General features: G+C 34.0%; 1 protein-coding gene across 1 annotated transcript in view; it reads left to right on the top strand.

Moving 5' to 3' along the window:
• DMD (dystrophin) overlaps positions 1 to 21554 on the top strand; it is a 979219-nt gene that overhangs the window by 255799 nt on the left and 701866 nt on the right. Inside the window, exons 10-12 of the mRNA XM_058822052.1 lie at positions 15476 to 15661; positions 16329 to 16510; positions 19833 to 19983. Coding sequence (XP_058678035.1) covers positions 15476 to 15661; positions 16329 to 16510; positions 19833 to 19983 — 519 coding nt within the window. The remainder of the gene's footprint in view (positions 1 to 15475; positions 15662 to 16328; positions 16511 to 19832; positions 19984 to 21554) is intronic.

Here is a 21554-nt window from a genome sequence, read left to right as displayed (position 1 = left end):
CAGGCGCCAACATCAAAATCTGAGCACCCATTGGTTTGACCACAGCATCCCAGAATTCCCACTCCTTCCTGGTCAAACCAGCACAGGCAATGAGTATAATGATAGTCTCAGGTGTTATTCTCATTTAAATAGAAACTTTCAGAAAGCTATGAACTGTTTTAGTAGAGCTAAATAAAATCCCTAGAGTTCAGGCTAGGCATAGTAAAATAGCAAAATTTGCCATCAGAGGTCAGAACAAGCAGAGATGGAAAAATCAAGCTAAGTGCAAGTCTTCTGGATTTCTTAGGGAGCTCTCCTGGATGCCATGTGTTCAAGGAACAGTTTGAAAAATGATGACGCAGATATTTTCAAGTGTGTTTATATATGGTTTATAGTTTCAATAACAGTCTGGAAAATAGATGGCTTCTTGTCTGAGCCTGGAGGTCTGTCAGGATGACAGTTGTTTCCTGTCACTGCTTTGTGTGTAGCCACCAGCAGCAGTTCTAACTCATTTTGTGTGTGTGGTTTGTTTTTGTTTGGTTGTTTTGGTTTTTGTGGGGTTCTTTTGGTTTTGTTTTGTTTGAATGTTTACTGTAGATTCTTTTTTGAGAGGCTTTGTTGTAAAAAATGTTAGTACTCTTATGGGTAAAGCGATAACTTGTAGTGGTTCTAGTTTGCAATATATCAGAGCTTTTAGTCTACTTTATTTCACACACTCATTCATTTGGTTTCCCCCACGCTGAGTTCATGAGGTTTCAACTTCCTTGCTGGGGCAGAGAGGTTGCTGCTGGTCCAGCTGTCAGGTTGAGCTCTGCCACTGCTTTGCATTCACAGATGTTGGATAGCACTGCCCAAAATTCTTAGGCATCACCTGCTACTTGTCTCCACACATCTGTCTCTTGACCAGCAACAGCACAGGAGGAAATGCTATGAAGCTGCATCAGGGGAAGTTCAGAGTGGACATTAGGAAAGGGCTTTTCACTGAGAGGATGGTCAGTGACATGGTCATAGCCTGTAAGAGTTCAAGCAGAGCCTGGATGTTGTTTCTAGTCATATAATTTAAGTTTATGTTGCCCTGTGAGGAGCAGGAACCAATCCATCCCGATCTCATATATTCTATAATTCTCTGATCTGCAGGATCTTTCTTTTAGTCAGCATCTTTTCCACCTTATTTCCAAATCCCATTCTCTTCCCTGACACAAATTCTTTTCAGGATGCCTCTTTTAGTCAGCAGGTGATCTTTGCATAGCCATGAGACTGCAGCTTTTCCAGTCCAAACAGTCTCTAGGCAGAAGCACAACTCATGATGAGCCTCACCAGGAGTGCTTCTTTCTTCTGCCTCTTCAATAATGGCAGGATTTAGAGCATGCTAAACCACGTCTAGACCATTTGTTAGCAAAACTTACCACCAGTCCCAGCTGCTTGTAGCTGGCAAGTGGCAGGAATCAGCCCAGGAGCTCAGAAGTGCAATTTCAGGCTTTCAGCTGCCTCTGCTCCAAACATCTTTGCACAGCTCTCTAAATCCCTGTGCATGTTCCTGTTCACATTCATTAGTGAAAGTGGGGGTTTTCCACCCCTAATGGGTAATGACAATTCTTTATTTTGTCATAAAAAGTGATTACTTCTGACTTTTCTCTTTTTTTTACTTTTGCTTTTTATTGACCTTAAACATACGAGAGAAACCTTTATTTTTAAAAAAAATTATAAGAGAAATCTTTATTTTTATCAACTATAGTTTTTTCCTTAAAGTAGCTGTAAAGCTTGTTGAACAAGGGGCACTGGAAATGCAACATGGAATTTCCCATGTGATCTTTTAGTCTATTCCTTACTGACTGATAAGAAAGGGTAACGTATTTCTCATGAAGTTAAAATTCCTAGATAAAATATATCTGCTGTGTACTCAGATTGTCATAATCATGAGTGTACTTATAACTGGTTGGCAATATTTAAGAAAAACCCCATTTTCTAATAATTAGACTTGATTTGCATTAAAGTGAAAGGTTTCTGTAAAATGTTTTCCTAATAGAAACGTGGAAATGTTATACCAGTCATTTCCTGATTACATTATTGGTGAATGTGTTTTTGAAAAGACAACTGTACATACTTTCAGCAACACACTTTTACCTAGACTGCCTTTTTATTACAGGTTCTCTTTAGGCATTTTTAACTAGCTTCAGTGCTATTTTAAATTCCGTCTGTTTGGGGGTTTTTTTGTTGTTTTTGTGGGTGGTTTTTGTGGGTTTTTTTTTTTTTTTGAAAAGTACACTTAACAAGAAACAAGACTTTCTTAATTTCAAATTTGGATAGTGATACAGCTGCTTTTTTTTTTTTTTTTTAGAAAAGTCTGTTTTAAAAGTTCTAACTTGCACTGAAAATCTGGTCTTGCCAAATTTTAAAACCTTATTAATATGAGTGAGAGCATTCATTTAATTTCACTGAATTTTGCTGTTTCAACTGTTTTGGCCTCTCATTTTGGAAAAGAACCTTTATTTTATGGTTGCTAAATAGCTTAATGTTCAAGGCCTAAAATAAGATATATAGGATAACATTTTAAAATGTTCTTTTAAGTAATTTTGTACCACTGAATCTCTTGAACATAAAGTATGTGTAACGTTTATTAAAGATGGATGTAGATACAGCAAATAAGGACACATTAATTTACTGTGAACATATTTTTTTTTTTTATATCCACAATATGTAAAATAGTACATTATTAAATTAGAATCTCCCTTTGGGTCTGTAGATTTTAGGCAGCAGTGCAGAATTTCTTGTATCAGCAGTGGATTTGATGCAAAGGAATGGCTAGATAAAACAAAGGAGATGATGTTGATGAAAATCCTTACTGGTAAACTATTACAGCGACCTGTTGAAGGTCTCCATGGTGAGAGAATGACATGAATCTTGTTTCTTGATCAGAAGGCTGGATTTATTGATATATGATATATAACACATTATGACTATACTAAATAGAATAAAGAGAGAAGTTGCAGAGGCTTCCTAAGCTAAGAATAGAAAGAAAGAAAGAATCCATAACAAAGTTGTGTCCAGGGACTCTGTCCCCAGCTTGCTCCTGTGATTGGCCCTTAATTATAAACATGGGAACATGAACCAATCACAGGTGCATCCTATTGCATTCACAGCAGCCGATAACAATTGTTTACATTCTTCTTCTGGGGGCCCTTGCTTCCCAGAAGCTACAGAAATCTGAAAGAAAGGATTTCTGTGAAAAATGTCTGCGACAGTAAAGAGATTGGTGTTCATTTTTCCTAATCTGAGGACTGAAATTTAAGTAATTTGAGGGTTGGGACAATTTGAAGTACTTATACATCCCCATTTCAAACACTTAAGAAAGGCCTTTCACTTAATGCACACAAAAAAAGTAAATTTAGTCTGCGATTCAGAAAGCAAGCAATTAACTCTTTGCACCCTATCATTACACCTATTAAAACCTCTGAAATGCAAAAAAAAAAAAAAATAGAACTCATCTTTTGAAAAAACTTCTGAAATCAACAGGACACTTTAACACATAAAAGCAATTTAAAGTCATTTTCTAGAGACAAAATTATAGTATCATTGCAAACAGCATTATTGTTAAAATTTTGCTCATCTCTGTATAGCATGTGAACTTTTCAATAGTATGAAGTCTTGCTTCATAATTTTAGATAGTATAACTTTATTTTAAAACTGAGTTTATTAAGAATTTTTCTTACTTATTAATTTATCTAGATTTGACATTGGTAAAATTAAAAAGGAATCAAAGATGAGATTGTCTGGTTAGATGCTAATCTAATAATTTTTTGTGTGTCCCTTTGAGGATTATTAACAACATGAGAAAAAAACCCCAAACCCGTAATCCAAAGAAATTCTGCAATATTGATGTAGCAGCAGCAGCACATTTTACTCCTGTTCTCATGAACAGGAGAGAAAGTTTAGTTTAGAGCCTCCTTGTTCAATGGCTTTGCTGGCTCTCATCAATGAGAGAAGCTCCCTTGTCCCCAACAGTTTCATCCTATTTCTCTGACTTTCTGTGCAGTGAACAGGATACACTCACTTTAACATACAATGGCTTTCAGAGGATTACCTCTGAAACATATGGTGGTTAAACATATATGTATATTATGAATACGTTTAGCATTTTATTTTCCAATTAAAAGTAATTGAGTCTTAATTACAATACTTTTAAATTTTCTGTCCTATCTTGCACCATCACATGGTTGAATTCTATACAGCTAAAATAAAACTGATGAGGGCTTTAAATTAAGATGGCTTTTAAAAATGTGTGCAGAATCTGCACTGTGCCCTTAAAATGCCCAAGTGTAGCTGTAACTTTGAGGAAATGCCTTTGTGTTTTACTCCTGTAGAAAGTGTTAAGACCTCTGTGGAAAAACTTTTGTGCCCCCAGGTGCATGAAATATTCTTCATTGTAAAATCTAGCATATTTTTGCTGTGTTACAAATGGTTCTATTGATTTTGAGAAGCCCAAATCATTGCTCCATGAGAGAGCAGATAACCATTTTTCCTTCTGCCTGTTGTGTTTAACCATTCCATTGGAGTTGTCTGTTTTCAGGCTCTGTCAGAAGTGCTGTGGGTTGTTGGTTCACGTTTGTATGGCAGGGAGATCTGCATGTTTGCCTGAAGCAGTGACCTTTGAAGGCCACATTGCTGATCTCTACTGATCATGAAAATCCTGATATCTTTCTTTCATTCAATGATTTTGATACAATAGAAGCTGTGCCTTGTAATGCTTGTGTAGAACACTCTCCCTCTAAAATACTGCAAAGTGTATTTTGTAGTTTTGGTCTGCATGTACAGATTTTATATCCAAGCATAGAAAAGAAGATATTCTTAGATTTTCTATGTTTATTTCCTGCAGCGAAGGTATATGTCTCTACATACAGCAGTATTAAAGAATTTTGCTTTATAATTTTCTAAGATTTATAATTATTTTATTCAATACTATGAATACAGGTGTGTTAGCCTGTGGTAATCCGTGAGCTAAGGGGAAAAAAGGAATAAATACTAAGTTTTATAGGAAAGGTAGATTTAGGGTGGAGGGTAACAAGCAATTTTTTAGATGTTGAAAATTTATTTTAAAATTCCAGTCCTGAAAGAATAACACATAGCAAAAATAAACCAAACTTCAAAAATATAAAAATTGTATGGAACAACATGGTGTTTGTTGAGAAGGCATTTGTTTTGTTCGGACTTAATTAAGGTGTAGCAAAGAAATACATTTTGATGTAATAAATAACTCTTAAAAATTAAAAAGGAAAGTTTAGTTGTTTCATAGGGATGTCATTAAAGCAGAAACAGTCATTTAAGTAAACTGTGAATCATGTAATGAGGTATCAAACTTTAAAAAATAGATATATGTTTTAAAAGAGTCCAAAATGAAATTTTCCCCCCCAAAAAACAAAGTGATTACTTGAAAGCAGTAGCAATCTTTTATGGAAGTAGTTATAAGAACTTTTTGCAAGTAATTTGGAAAGTATAAAAAAAAAAAAAAGCTTACCTCTTAAGCGTGAATAAGAATAAAAAAAATCTGGTTTAAGTTAAAGCCTAGCTCCCATTAATATATAAATATATGTGTGTTTAGAGGAGGCTGAAACCACAAAAATCATAGACAGGTGAAAGTATGTTATGCAAGTTTTATGTTTGATGTAGGCCATGTTCCAGGTTTATGTGTTCCTACCTTCTTTATTTCTGCTGTAATCTTTACAGATTTCTTTTTAATACTCACATCCTATCTAACATAACAATATTTGCAACTGCTACCAAAAGTGCTTTTTATCTTCATTTGAACAAAATGACAATTGGCTTAAGATCTATTGGTCCAGTATATTGTTTGTATCAGCTTCTGAATTGCCAATTCTTGCATACTAAGGTTGATATTTCTTCACTCTATAAGTAAAACATTTTCCTAACTTTCCTTTTGAGAGGTCTTCTGTCTAGTAGTTTGAAGTGGTTTATGCTTTGTCTGATGGACAACACATATCAATTTTAGTTCTGTGGAGTTTTTTTTGTTTGTTTATTTTTTGTTTTGTTTTTTTTCTTTCAAAAACAAAGCAAATCTAATATCGATTTTTATCTATTTTGTATTCTAATACAATGCTCCTGGAGTACCAACAAAAGAATTTTAAAACGAATTTTGTTGTCTGTCAAAACCAAACAAAAAACATAAACTAGAAAAGGGAGAAGGGGGGAGGTAAGTTCTAAAGATTGCTTTATAAAATAAAATAAATCCCACCATAATTATGTCAGGAGCATCACGTACAGAGAGCAGCAAATTGAGATGCAAGTCAAAGACCGTCAGTGAGATGAGGGACTTCCTAACTTTGAATTTAACAATGGGAACAAAAAATAAAGATTCTACATTTTGTCCATTCTGAAAGGTATTGAGGTATGATAACAATAAATGACTACATGTTTGCATAGGTTTTCCCACTTGAATTTCATTTGCCAAATGAATTACAAAATACAATTACACAGCACAGTATGTGTTGTATGCTGCTCCAGCCCTTCAATGCCATTTTGTTCAGTAGAGATTACCTTTCACAAAGTGTCCTCTAGGCTATTTATATTCAACTACTCACTTCCAGAATACATTCATTTCCTGTCCAATATCTTTGGTCCTAAAAATTACCTTCAGTATTTCTCTGATCTCATTTACTTCTATTCACACTCTTAATCACAGTGCTCTTGTGTCTTCTCCATGTCACCAAGGAAATGCTCTCTCTGTTATGCCATGCCATCTTTTGCTGCTTCTAGTTTTTTCATGGTACTCCTGTCCCTTTTAAGTTCTCTCTTCTGCAATGAGGGCTTAAACCAAGTTTTTATCTCATTCATCTTCAGCCTCCTAATTTTCTGTTTTTACTTCTTCTTTCACTCTTTAGCCTTGTTCTTGGTTTGTTTGTTTTTTTTTTTCCTTCCCTCTCTGTGAATATACATGATGGCAACTGCAATGAATATGCTATTTAATACCTACAGCTTAGAGCCATGCATTATATTTTAGTGAATATGAGTACATTTATATATGATATGGGGAAGAATAATATTGCTTGGAAAAATTTAACCTGTAAGGCACCTATAATTATTTTCTGCCACATCAGCAATATCAGGAAAAAGTATTTGATAAAGTATTTAGAGATTCTGTTTCAACCTTCTGGTAATTATTCAAAGAGCAAAAATAGTTAATTTATTTCTAGAATAATATAGTATGAGTAAATAAATAAATGAATCTCAACAAGTGTGCAATGCCAGAATTAAGAAATTGTGTTTCACTAGATCTCAACTAACAAAGCAAAGGGGAAAGGGGAAGATGAAAACAAGTATTGAAAAGAAAGAAAAAGTAAAGATAAGAATATGGTTTTGAAAGAGCACATTTATAATGTATTTTTTAAGCTGACAATTTCAGAATTATTAGTGTCTGTAAGGAATTTTGCATCTACAAAGCTACATATTAGTTTTACATTGTCTCTATAATGGGAATTTAGAAGCTTGTAACTTACTGGTTCATGCCCAACTCTTCAGTAATTGGATGTGACTACATGTGAGTATTCTCACTGACTCATTCTCCACTGATTTGTGGCTCAGAAATTTCTTGACCTGGAGATGGTATCTTTTTATTTGAAAGTCTTCAGTAGATTTTTATCCTGTTCTTCTATCCATTTACTGCTCCCTGTAAGCATTTAAGAAAGTTTTCTAAATAGCTTTCAGTATTCCAGAAGGGCTTCTTCCTAGTTCCCATTCTTATCTTTTGGAAGTATTTTAGTAATTTCTGTATTTATATCCAATTTATAAACCTGAAGCTCTGCATTCTGGAGAGGAGGAAAACCCCTTTGTGATATGATTGGTTATAATTTTGACTTATTCACAGCTTTTGATTTATTATTCAGAACATGTAGCTACAAGAAAGGTAGTTACACTACAGAATTATTAAAAAAACCCAAATATTAAATTACTTGATCATTTTCTGTAACAACCTTTTGGTTGGTTTTTAATTTTAAATTGAAAACATATTCATTGCAGTGGTTTCCATTGAAGAATAAGAACTCCTTTAATAGAAGCTAAAATACATTTTGGGAGAGTTTAAATACAAAATGGATAAACTGCATAAGAGCCATGAATGGGATATTCATCTTCAAGGAAAGTTCGCTACTGAGATTTTAGATGACATTGCAAAACCACCTATTTTAATAATTCCTTCCAACTCTAATAGCACAATTCAACAAATGCTGTTGAATACTCTGAAATCTCCAGGACCTCAACCTCAGCTTCACAGAATCTGTGTAGTATATTCACTAATTGGCTCTTGCCTCAGAATCTTTATTTCTCAAAAGAAAAAAATATCTTAGACGTGTATCTTGTTGAAGTTAATTGCTGAGGCTGTTGATGCTTTTGAAGGCATTTTGATATTGCACTATGTGAAAACATAAAAAGAGTTTTGAAGTTAAATATTTTTATTGAGAAGATGGGAATGTCTTTTATGCTATGGGATAACACAGATTTTGCTGACAGCAATGGCAGGAGAGAGAATAGGGAGAAAGAAAAGGAAGAAATAAGAACTGAATGGGATGCTGAAAAGAGAAGGCTACTTTTTCTTCCAGAATGATAGAAACACATTTATACATTTTCATAGTTTTTTGAACTATAAAGCTGTAGAATTCACTATAAAATATATGTGAAAATAGAAAAAACAAAACAAGACAAACAAAAACACCCAGATTTTTTTTTTGCTTTTGGCCTGCATTTCTGTAATCTTAATCTTGAAATCTCCATTTGTATTTTAGTAGGATACCTTTTGATATTTGTTTCTTGATTTTTCTGTTGGCAGAGAGAAGTGGGGTGCAGTCTGTATTTCTATCTCAATCTCTTGTATGATATGCTAAAAAATAATTCAGTACATTTTTGGACAATCCATTTGCATTTCTCTTAGCTAAGAAATTATTCACCTCTTTCCATTCAGGTTTTCTGTTTATATTTTTAATAGTTTTTCTCCACATGGAGGTTTTGATAATGCAATTTAGAACATAGAACATTTCATAGAATGGTTTAGGTTAGAAGAGGTCTTAAAGATCTTTAAGGACCTTTAAATGTCTTTCTCAGAGCAGTCTCCTTCAAAATGGGTGCTATTTTAGTCATTACAACATTTAGAATTTGCATTTTAAAATTAAATAAGTATGGCCATTGTCTATTCAATCTTGCGTGTTTTTCATGCTACTGAATTATTCTGTGACCACAATTCAAATTTTGAGGTGGTCTGATCATATTGGTGGATAAAATTACCTTTTCCTTTTTTTGTCTGTGTCTATGTGACAGTACAAAACACTTAAATAAGCTGAATGTGCTGGTCTGGAGTTACATTGTTGGTAGCACTACTGGGAAAAGGCCCCAGGCTTCTTGACCTGTAGTATTTCATCAGGGCCCAGTTACCATTCACTCTTGGAGAGTTCTGAGAAGAGTCATTAGTTAATACTGAAAACTTATCCTGAGGTGAAAATTTCACCTTTCTTTTTGTAGAGTGGGGTCTAATTTATGTATTATGTAGAGGCCAAATGATCTCACAGTCTACTGCGTGACATGACAGCACCTGAAATACACTTCCCCTTAAAATGTGCCCAGCTCTGTCATCAAGAAAGGGAAGGTTTGAATAATGGTGGGTAGATGAGCCCTTTCAACAGGAAGAAATCATAATTTTGTTGTAGATTTATGGTGAAAGTTATTCAATTCAGTCACAGTCAGTGACTGGTCAGAGCCATGGTTCATAATTGCTTGAATAGGAAGTGCTTTCCTTAGAAAGGCAAATACTGGTGTCTTGTCATCAGCAATGCTACAAACAGCAATTCATTTTTATAAGCAGCAAAACTCAGCAAAATTAAAACCCATAAATAAACAGAGGCTGAACGTTTTCCCTGGAGACTTTATGAAAGCAGCATGTTTTGCTACACTTTGAGTCAAGTAGCTACTAAGCAAAACATTATTTGATATTTCTCCAAGTACAGGTGTGTTGAAGAAAGAAAGCTAAGGGGAAAATCTTTCTGCAAAGCACTGACTCACTTGACCATGTGTTCAAAATGAAAAGTTTTCTACTTTTTAGAATGTTTGATCATTATGGGCAGCTGGCAGCTTTGATTCCTGTCTCTTAAGTCTGAGCACCATCTTAACTGTCCTCACTATTTCCAGTCTAAGTCTCTTCCCCAAGCCAGTTGATTGCAGATTTTTTTCACTGTCTTTAAGTTGTCTTAAGCTAACTGCCCCACTTGAGTCCCCAAGGTGCAACGTTTTGCTTTAATGCCAATAAATTCTTAGTCTCTTTCAGTCTTTATTTGTACCAGCTGTACCTGTGTAGAGTAGTCGACAAAATTAATTTTCTTTTATTGCTTTCCTGTCAATAGTTCCAACCTTTTCCTTCCTTTGTAATGAATGTACTTTCATCAATACTGCCTGGCTCTGCCTTTTCTCCTCAGCATATACATTGCCTAAGCTCCATTGATTTTTAATGACCTAATAATCTGCTGCATCTCAAAACTGCAGTTGCAAGGACAGGTCAATTCATCCAGGTGGAAACATATGCAGTAGAAATAGAATCACAGAGAAAATCAAGTACTAAAAATGTAACTTGTCTCAATTGAGCCAGCAACACCTGCAATTTTTCAGATTTATCATAAGGCCAAACCTGTGTGGATTTTTTGACAAATAGAAAAAAAAAAAGCAAAATCATTAAAACAAAACAACCCCCCCCCCTCAAAAAATAAAGCCAAACAAAAAAATAAACCCAAACAAACCCGCCCACCTTTCTTATTCTACATTAATTTACAATGATATTTTTTTAAATACTTAATAAAATGGAAGTTCTAGCCTCATTTAGAACAATGAAATTGTTAATGTTATAATAACAAGTGGTCTGAACCAATTTATCTTATAAGTTTTATTACTAGAAATGACTCATCTGTTGAGAAAACATAATCTTGATTGTTGAAGAGACCATTTTATCATGTAGCATTTTAACAGTCATAATTTTGAAATACAAAGACAAATAAAATAGATTTTGTAATGAGAAAGTTGGAAGAACCAAAAGAATAAGCAGTGGTTTCATTCTTAGATGATAGGAGGCATAGTTTGAGAGTGAATAATGTGAATTATTTTCTGAGGCTCTAATCCTGCAAAGGGGGTGTTCAAAATGAGAAAGATACTCTCAACTGAAATTGGCCTTTAATAAAAAATGTTTCTTGAAAATTTTATGTCTTTGAGTTTAAAAGCTTTAAATGTCCAGAGCCACATTCTTTATCATTAGCAATGGGACAGGCAGATTCTGAAGTAAGGAAATACATAATATAAATAAGAGTGCTGGAATGAGCCCTATAGATTTCCTGGAAAACTATTTTCTAAAGCCACCCAACTAACTTCTAAAACTCAGAATCAGTCTTTATTATATATATATATATATATATATTATATTAATAGAAACATTCTTTGAGAATTTGCTAACACAACTAATCCTTCTCCTCCCTTTAGGAACATAATGCAATAACAGGTGAGGAACACTGTCCCCTCATTTTCTCACCTTGGAGGAGCTACAAGCTCATGGTTTAAATTCTGTGAAATAATTAATACATTTGCCAGAAATAGCTAATTTTTTTCCAAGCTTCAGAAGGTCAGAGGATTTTTTACTTTCACTTACTATACTTTAAATTAAATCTTCAGGGTCCCTGGGATCTTTCTGCCCCCACACCCAAGCAGAGGATGATGAGGTGCACAGAGATTAAACTCCCATTGTTTTATCTAGGTATAATTCATCCATGTGCAACAGAAAGTAAAGTAAAAAAAAAAGTGTCTAGAGGACAACATATGGGTCCAGAGCAATTTTTTCTTTTTACATCAGTCCATATGAACAACCAGGATTGATTGTTACGTGAAAAGTGTCTGATCATTTTTCAAAACAGTCTGGGAGGCGACTGCCTGACTGATTCCCAGCTACATGTGCTGCAGTGTTCATTAAATATTTAAATTTCTCATGTCGTTTTCACTGGTGTTGGTCAGCACTCTCCCAAGTACAGCAAACCTGGGAGTTCTCTGGCTCCGGGTGGGCTCACCTGCTGTCCATGGTCCTGGAGAGCTCAACAGGTCTCAATTTAGGACTGCTGCTTCCAGGGTCACGAGACAATTGCCTTTAGTTATAGTAACTTTCCATCTTGGCTACAATTTGGGTCGGTAAATTCTTTACAGGCTGGATAACAAAACTGTGTTCTTCTCGGGTTATTTCATTGGTTTAGGCAAGAAAAATGACTTTCTGAGACTGTTCATTAAGAAACAGTTGGCTTGTTAACCAACATAAGTTCATGGGAACAGATAATATCTGTGATGAGTTCAAGGCCAAGGCTCACATGCATTTCTGACATGATTGTGCAGCCCAGCGAGGAGGGAGGGATGCACCACCACAATGAGGTTTTGTTGAAGTTTTTATTCAATAAATTACTATTTTTACTCTAAAACAATCAAGTTTGTGTTGCATACTCATTATATACTTTATTAAGAATAGAGTTTGATTTAAGAATGAAACTGTATTCATTAGGCAGCTTTTTTCCCTAGGAATAGCCTTCCTAGCATTGTATGGCTGTAACAATTTGACTTCAGCCTGTCCTCATTGTTTTTCATTCTCTTAAAAAATATGGTTAGAAACAGCCATCACAACTTAGATATCCATATTAATAACTGTTCAATCCATGTAGTATATGCAACACCTTAAAATTCTATTTTTCCTTACTTTCTTAGGAATTTCAAAGAGATTTCATATAAATTCATAAACAATAAAACTCACAGGTTGTGCTGTTTGGTTGCCTACCAATGTGAATTATAAGTATCAGAGGTTTCCATTTTTGTTTGTCTTATGTGGATTATTTAATTTTAGAAATATTCTTAGTACTGTAGGATCTGCACACTTAAATTTGGGGTTTATTAATGGATGAATAATGGGTATAATGATCTTTGAAACACTACTTTGGTTTTGGTTTTTAATACAAAGATTATGCCATAAGTGTTAGGTCAGTAGTTGCCCCCTTCGAAGTGTTTCATGTTCCATTTACAGCTTATTCCACTGATCTGATACCTGGTTTTCATTCAATATGCAAGATAAGCAAGGATGGCCAGTTATCTTTTGGAGAGAAAACAACACTGACAGGAGTAGTAGATATGAGATATATCAATGTTTATATGTCTTTTTTGACAAGTCAAAAAACAACAGTTGCCTCCAAGGAGTGTGTTTTATCCTTGAAGACATTTTACAGTGTTACAGTTTTAGAATTCTATACTTATGTATTTTTCTCTTAGTCTTTTTCTGTTTCTCTTATGACAGAAAACAGCCTTGTTTCCCTTTTTTCCCCTTTCTTTTCTTTTTTTTTTTGATTGAGAACACAATTTGAAATACCTGTCTAGAAACTCTTTTTGTTTCTATTTTTATAAGGATCTTTTGGCTTTTATACTTCTTTGAGATGTTACAACAGATCTGAATTTAGTCTAGGCACCATTTTTTTCCTAGGTCATGATTCCAAGATTTTTCAGTGCTCTTCTGTATATTATTTTTGTTAGCATTAGAGAAAGCAGAGAAAGTGCTGATCATTAGGAAAAATTATATTTAGTAGCTGTTCCTCAGACAAAGTGTTGTTGGGGGTCCTTAGTTAAACACTTGACACATGTGAGACAATTGGGTGTCTAATCTAGAGAAAGAAGGATTTTCAGATTAAGAATTTTCAAACAAATTCAGACAACATAGATCATCACTGATCTCTACTAAAATGATATCCCTAACCTCAGTCAACTGTTAAAGCATTTTTTTACACTGTAATAGATATGAATATATACCATGAAGCATTGCTATGGACAGAAAAAAAACTACTACCTGTGAAAAGCACTGATCAAGTTATCCCTTTCCACAGTGGAGAAAAATATATCTTGCTGCAGAAATGTGATGTGGTTGGGTGCAATTTCTTATTGTATAGTATGTTGTTTGAAATCTAGAATTACCCAGGTAAATAATTAATTTGTGCTGAAGGGATAAATGGTGACCGTTTTCTCTGCTTCATTATTTATATTTCTTTAATATAGTACTTCCTTTTAACAAAACCCCCCCCCCAAAAAAAACAAACAAACAAAAAAAACCCCAAACACAACCCACTCTATAAAGTTCATCAGATTTCCAAGCCTGCTTTTCCTGATGAGGATTCAGTTACTGACTGTTGTGTTTCTCACACAAGTGGTGATAGTCATGACTTTTACCTAGCCTATCACATATTTAGGGATCTGCATAAATTTCATGTGATTATTAGATCTATGCATTCCTGAATGAAGCTGTTGTTGTAAAGATTGGAAATTTCACTTTTAATTATTGCATTCCAAGCATTGCACTCCCTGAAGTCAGCTCACTTGCTTGAGCTCTAATCCCATGTTGGCCATTCATGTAAGAGTTCGGCTTGATGATCCTCTGGGTCCCTTCCAACTCAGAGCCTGCTGTGTTCTTGCTTGTGGTTCTAATGATAAACTTTACTTTCCGTTCTAAACTGCAATGAAAGGCTTTATTAGCTGCTTTAAGCATTTTATTGGCACAAATTTGTCAGTAGGAACAATTCTTGCCAAGTATAAAAACATTAAGTGCCTTGTTTTTTTTGTTTTTTGTTTTTTGTTTTTTTTTTTTTATGGAAGCATAACCTTATTTATATGTATAGATTGTTTTTAAATTAAATTCCTGACAAACTAGCTAAACTTGTTCAGAACTTTTTGAAAAACATATGGGATGGTATCTTCTGTAGCAAATGCATTTTTTTCTTCTCTTCTGTCCTTGTTTTCTACTGTTACACTAATCAATGAGTATTTGTTGATTTCTCTTGACTTTATGCAGTAGACCAGAAATTTCTGTTCTCAAAAGAGATTTGGCTTCTAAAAATAATTATAAGATTGGCCTTTGCAGAAAAGAGAAATCAACAGTAATACACTTCTGCTTGATTTTAAAAAGTTATGATTTCGCATGAGTTTTTGAGCTTTTCCAGCTTCCTAGAACAGTTTTCACAAAATATGTGTCTGTGGATTGCTCAAGCCTAGCATTGCATGTAGTGTAAAGGTTTGTTCATTCAGGTTTTTAAATGTCATGTTTTTCATAGATTCTCTGCAAAGTCAGAACGTAACTTGCTACTTTTTTGCATATATAATTTTATGAGCTTCTGTGGTAAATATCTCTCTAAATATGTGGTAAATATTATTCTCATTATTCACTATTCAGAACACTTGATAGGGATTTTGAATAACAGTGTGAAATGTCTAATTAAAATATAAGATTTTTTTATTTCCCTAAATCTTAACTGATTTTGTATTGCAAAGTACGTCCATGTATTGACCATCTGGTTTGTTTGTTTTTTTTTTAAGAATACATTGTTTTCCATTTATTCCTTTGTAGAACTGTCTAAGCAGGTGCCATTTTCTTTGCTCTTACAATTTTGGTTTTGATCAGGTGTTAGCAAGTGTTGAAGAAAAGAAATTTAGCACTGTGCGGATGGGGGCTGGAGATCTTGAAAACTACCAAACTGCTTTAGAAGAAGTGCTCACGTGGCTTCTCTCTGCTGAAGATGCATTACAAGCACAAGGAGATATATCCAATGATGTAGAAGTTGTTAAAGAACAGTTTCACACCCATGAGGTATATGTTTATACTAATATTTTGAAATTTATTTATTTTATTCTATTCTCTTTGATTTTTTTAGGGGGGGATTTGTTTTGTTTTTATTAATTTTGATATGGAGAATATAAACTGGAGACTCTGCCCTAGAGTCATAAAATTGTTTAACTTGGAAAAGACCCTTAAGATCCTCAAGTCCAACCATCAACCTAATATTGCCAAATCCACCTCAAAATGCTCCTAATAAATGCTGCATCTGCACATCTAAGGATGTTGACCCAACTGCTTCCCTGGAAGCCCATTCCAATGTTTGAGAACATTCAGTGGAGATGTTTTTTTTTCCTAAAATCCATTCTAAACATCCTCTGTTACAATTTGAGGCCATTTCCTCTCATTCCATCATTTGTTACTATACCCACTCTTTGCAACCTTCTTCCAGGTAGTGGCAGAGATCGGTAAGGTCACCCTGCAGCCTCCCCTTCTCCAGACTAAACAGCTTTTTGCCCTTTGAAGAAAATGAAAGTGTTTATTTCCAGTTTATGTTACAAGTTTTGGTGAGGGTTTGAAAAGATTGAAACCAAGGTTGAAAATCACGTTCGCAAAATGATGTGATAGTGTTCTTTCATTTCAAAGAATGCAACTCAAAACTGGATTTTTTTTTTTTATTTTTAATTTTTTTAATTGTCAGGGGTTTATGATGGAGTTAACAGCTCACCAAGGACGTGTTGGTAATGTTTTGCAAGTCGGAAGTCAACTTCTATCAACTGGAAAACTTTCAGATGAAGAAGAGAATGAAATCCAAGAACAGATGAATCTACTTAATTCTCGTTGGGAAAGTCTCAGGGTAGCAAGTATGGAAAAACAAAGCAAGTAAGTAATATGTTAGGTGTTATTACACCATAATAATTAAGTAGTTAATTTTGACTGAAACAATCCTGAACTTGACTAACAGTTGAGATTTTCCTTCACTGTAAACAAAACTCCATCTTGTATCTGTTTTAACCTGAAATTTGATGTGCAGGGATTTTGAGCCTTGCATGTTGTTTGTAGCCTGGAAGCCACATAAAGCAAAAGGTGCCAACAACTTGGACACAGATAACACTTTAACCAAAGTTTGCATCACCTACCTCACTTTTATTGGAGTGCAAATTACACTATTTTAAAAAGTGCAAGGCCTATAGTTTAAAGTTGAGTTACAAGTAGAAGTAGAGAAATAGTCTATTAAATATTCACAATAATATTCGGAAATTTTTATTATTACTGTATCTGATTTTGATATTTTGATTTACGTAGTGCCATCTGGGATAAGAAATTCCATAAATGTAAGAGCTTGTGATTATGCCACAGGGGAGTAATTTGGTTTATGGGATACAGGGATAAAGTATATATTTTCTTACTTTCTTCATAAATATATCTTGAACATATTCAGTTATTCATCTTGCTTCTCTTTGTGCTTTTTCCAGTTCTACCTTGCCTTTTGGAGTTGTTGTTTTGCCTATTGTATTAAAAAGTGAACTGTGATTTTTAACAATTGCATGACATAACTCTCTTTCTTCCCATATATTCTTAGCAATTCCAAACAATTGTTTTCTTTTCAGCTTGCTGCTGAGTACTGAGAATGTTTCCTTTATTCTGTCTTCCTTTGACTATAAAATTGTTTCCGAGTTTCAGAAGTTTCAACCTAACTTATTCTAATTCTCCTATATTTTTGGAGAGAAAAAAAATCTATGATTCTTTACTGTAGGGAGTTTTTATTGGCCATACTTATTTTCTTTTAAATCAGTACATGCAAGTCATTATGTCTTTGAGTGGTACTTTTTCTACTTGAAATGTCCTTTAACACCAGTTGTTAAACCCATCTCCCAGCTGCAGCTGTAGGTCATTGCTTGGGGAATCGAGTGGCCTAGTGATTTCTAAAGCAGGTTATGTTTGGGTAATATGAGTTCAGTAGAAGACATAAAATAATAAGGGCTTCACAGAGAGTGTTGCACTACTATTTAATTTTCTATACAAAAAAAAGAAATCTGTGATAAATTCAATGAGATTTGGGATAGGGCAAGAGAAAATTTCTCAGGAGTGATATACCTAGATATAGTTAATTCTGGCCTTTTGGTCAAACCACTGTGTTTCAAGAAACTGGCTGGATGAGTATAAAAAGTTTTCTTATCACAATATAATATATTTTTGGGTTATTGTACCTAATTTAAACTCTCGGTATCCATCTTCTACTTCAATTTAAAGCGCAATCTTCTGAGCAGATTGCTGTAATCTTGACCCTAAGGCAACAGTGACAATTTTAGCCAAACAGGGATGGTTTTTGTGAAGATGAGAACAGCAAGACTGTCTGACCACTGTAATGGTAATAGGAATTTTGAAAAAAGGCACCATACTTTACAGCACAAGGACAACAAAAGCAAGTAATAAACAAGGACAGGAGGAAAATATACTGATAAATATGCTATAAAAATGAAAGGGTCTTATAAAAAGTGATTTAGGAGGTCAGAATGTCAGAAGAAGTTTGGAACATAAACATGCCTTTGTGTAAAAGCAGCCCAGATTGGATTTCTCATGTATTCACCATGTATTGAAAGTATTTGACTCTTTGAATAAGCAGTGCAGAAGCATGCTGAAGGAAAAATGTCTTTTTTTCTTTTTATGTCTTCCTCCTGGCATTTCCCAAACAGTGTTTTCTATAGTAAAGCATCTCAGTGATAAATGTTTCACTGTAGAGAAAAAAAATGCAATTTACCACTTTTTAGGGAGTTCAACAGATTTTAAAACACATTCAATTCAATTTTTTTTTTTAATTTGAAACCTATTGAGCCATATTATAAACAAAGGTTTTGATAATCTCCTGAGATATATAAATAGATATTAAACCCTCATATCAGATATTTATAAAAGTATTTTGAAAGCAAGGAAGTACTTAATGAGTGGTAAGAAAGAAGCATTCTTTTGCTTTAGGAATAAACTGTGATTATGTTTTGTGATTACTTAATTTTTAAGTTTATGTTCCTTACTTCAGAATAATGTCACTATTATGTATAATATTTGTTTCATCATATTTTCCTTTTGTTAAATTCAGTTTACTGTAAAAGGTTTTCTGTAGGGTTTATTTCATTTAGTGCTAAGAGGAATCTCCAGGATGAAGCAGTGTACTTTATAATAGCTTAGTTTAGAACATCAAGACAATAAAATGCACAGTTGAAGGTGAAGAACTGAGATCTAAGATCCCTAATCCCTTGTAAACCATGGGCTTTATTGAAACAGGGTATCATCTGTCTGTACTCTATCTGTAATTAATAGAGAGATTAGGATGGAAACAATACTATATGAGTCCTCTGGTGGTTTTAATAAATCTTTAAAATATAATTTCCGGTTTAAAAAAAAAAAAAAGATAGAAAAAAACAAAACTGAAATCCAAAAATGCTGTTGATGAAGGTTTTGTTTAGGAGACTTTCGAGAATTTCTGAAGAGGAAAGTCTAAGTGCAAATCTGTCATGGATTTTTGGCCAGATCATTTTGCATCTATCTATGCAATTTGATTAGGCAAAACTGAAGTATTTCCTGGTAAAATTTCAGAGTATTTTCCATTGAATAACTGAAAATATAATATTTTTTTCTATTTAATATCCTAAAATTAGAGGAAGCCTGGTAAGATCAGTTGTTTGAGCAGTTTTCGAAATACTTGTAGTGGGCAAAACAAGCTTTAAAAAAACAGAGTGTAGAAATTTTGAACTCCAAATCTAATAGAAATGCAACTGGAATACAAAGCTTTAACAGATAGAATATTATATGATGTAATCAGTTCCTAAAGAAAAAGCTTCAAAACAGTTTGTCTAAATCAAAACTATTTCCAAAAAGTTTCAATTACCTTCTCTCTAGAATTTGCTGTGTTGGAAGGGACCCATCGGGATCATCAAGTCCAACTCGTGGCCCTGCACAGAGACCCCACCAGTCACGCCCAGTGCCTGAGAGAATTCCCCAAACACTTCTGCAGCTCTCTCAGGCTGGGGCTGGAACCACTGCCCTGGGGTGTCTGTTCCCCTTCCAAAGCATGCAGTCAAAAATATATATTTCTATTCTGCCTTCAAATGTAACCTTGTGAAAATCTGTTAGTATATGGGGCAGATGTTTCTGCTTGTTGTTTTCTCCACTTATAAATTCTAATTATTTTTTCTTTGTTTTACAGTTTACATAAAGTCCTAATGGATTTGCAGAATCAGCAGCTAGCCCAGCTAGCTGAATGGCTGACAAAAACAGAGGAAAGGACAAAGAAAACTGATTTGGAGCCCTTAGGTCCAGATCTAGAGGACTTAAAGCGCCAAATAGAAGAGCATAAGGTATGCTGTGATGGGCTTCCAAAGGCATAAAAACCAAATTGGGTGTTTGACATTTTAAAATCTCGACTCCTGTCGTTAGAGCATAGCAAAGTAATATGAGATCTTGGTTTAATATTTATTGTTCTGTACAGTTAACAAGCTTTTGTAGACTTACTTTATCACAACTGTGAGTTTTATTCTGATATAAAAAAATATTGCTTTCTTTTTCTGTATAAGCAATATACTAGAATATTCAAGGCAACTGTAACATCTTTTCATTACATTAGAATGAAAATATATCAGATTTTTTAATGCTTGTTTATTCTTCTTGTTTGTTTTCTCTTACATGTTGTAGCAGCAATGATGCAGTTGTCAGACCACATAACATTGTTAGGACTCCAGAGATCCTGAATATATATTTGCAGTGAATACATACTATGCACTGTAAAATGCACTACTTTCTAGGAGTAGAAAATAATTTTTGGTAATGTATCGAAACAATAAAAAAAGCAACCAACCAAACTCAGGAATAGATGGAATTCAATAAGATGGAATTTGGCCAATTTATCCCACATTACGTAAGAGTAATTTTTAATTGTAAGAATTAAGAACTAAAATGAGAGAGAGGGCATTTTTTGTAGTAGTTTGAATAAATTTACTGGATTAGAATGCCTTGCTTTATATTAATTTAGATTTAAAAAAAAATTTATATATGTGTCTACAGCACATGGCGATGATAAGGAAACACAGAAAAATATAGAGAACAGAGGTGATTTGTGAGGTGGTGCAGATTTAATATGATGACCTTTTAATGTCTCTACATCACTGTCTCAAAGCAGTTTCTTGCCATGGTATCTTGAGAGATTTTAACACCTGATGCTTCTTGGCCTGTGTCAGTGCTATCCCAGGTTTTAGAGGGCAGATCATCCTGAAAAACAATTCAAACTGGAATCAGCTTTTACAGTTCTTTTAAAAATAGGTCAAAAGCTGCAAAAGACATCATTATGCACTTGTGTGTTAAAGATGATTTCTTTGCATTCTGATTAAGGAGTGCTACTGAAGAAGAATACAAATTCTGCAGCTCCTGCTGCTGCTGGTGCTGTCTGTGCTTGCCCTGTGAGGAGATAATGCATTTCAGTATGTGGGTTTGCTAGCTAAGGACATTTTCTGATATTAAATTTTCCTTTCAAAAAAGACAGAAGGAAATTATGAAATGGTAATTGGAGAAAGGAACATGAAAGATTTTGAATACATCAGTACTAAGACTTGAATAACTTTACTCCTATTTCTATGCATTTTATGCTTGAATACTAACATAAAATGCAATACCTTTATTTTTGCAATCTCTTCATGCTGCTTCTTTCTGATACTGAGAAAAATAGGTAATTGGCTTGTATTTGAAGATTCTGAGTGAAGACATGCAGAAATCTCTTTTCCACATGCTTGTTCTTCACTGTGGTGTGTTGAGTTAGTGAACATTATTTATTTATGTGTATTACTTTTCAAATCTGTTTCATGTGCAAAAGGGAATTTAGCAAGAAATGCTGGAAATAAAATGGTTTGGATTTAATTTTAATTACATTTGTATTCAT

Source organism: Ammospiza caudacuta, chromosome 2 (genome assembly GCF_027887145.1).
Source record: "Ammospiza caudacuta isolate bAmmCau1 chromosome 2, bAmmCau1.pri, whole genome shotgun sequence".
Classification (NCBI taxonomy): Eukaryota; Metazoa; Chordata; class Aves; order Passeriformes; family Passerellidae; genus Ammospiza; species Ammospiza caudacuta.
The sequence above is the reverse complement of the archived record's forward strand: the minus strand, read 5'-3'. Positions and strand labels throughout refer to the sequence as shown.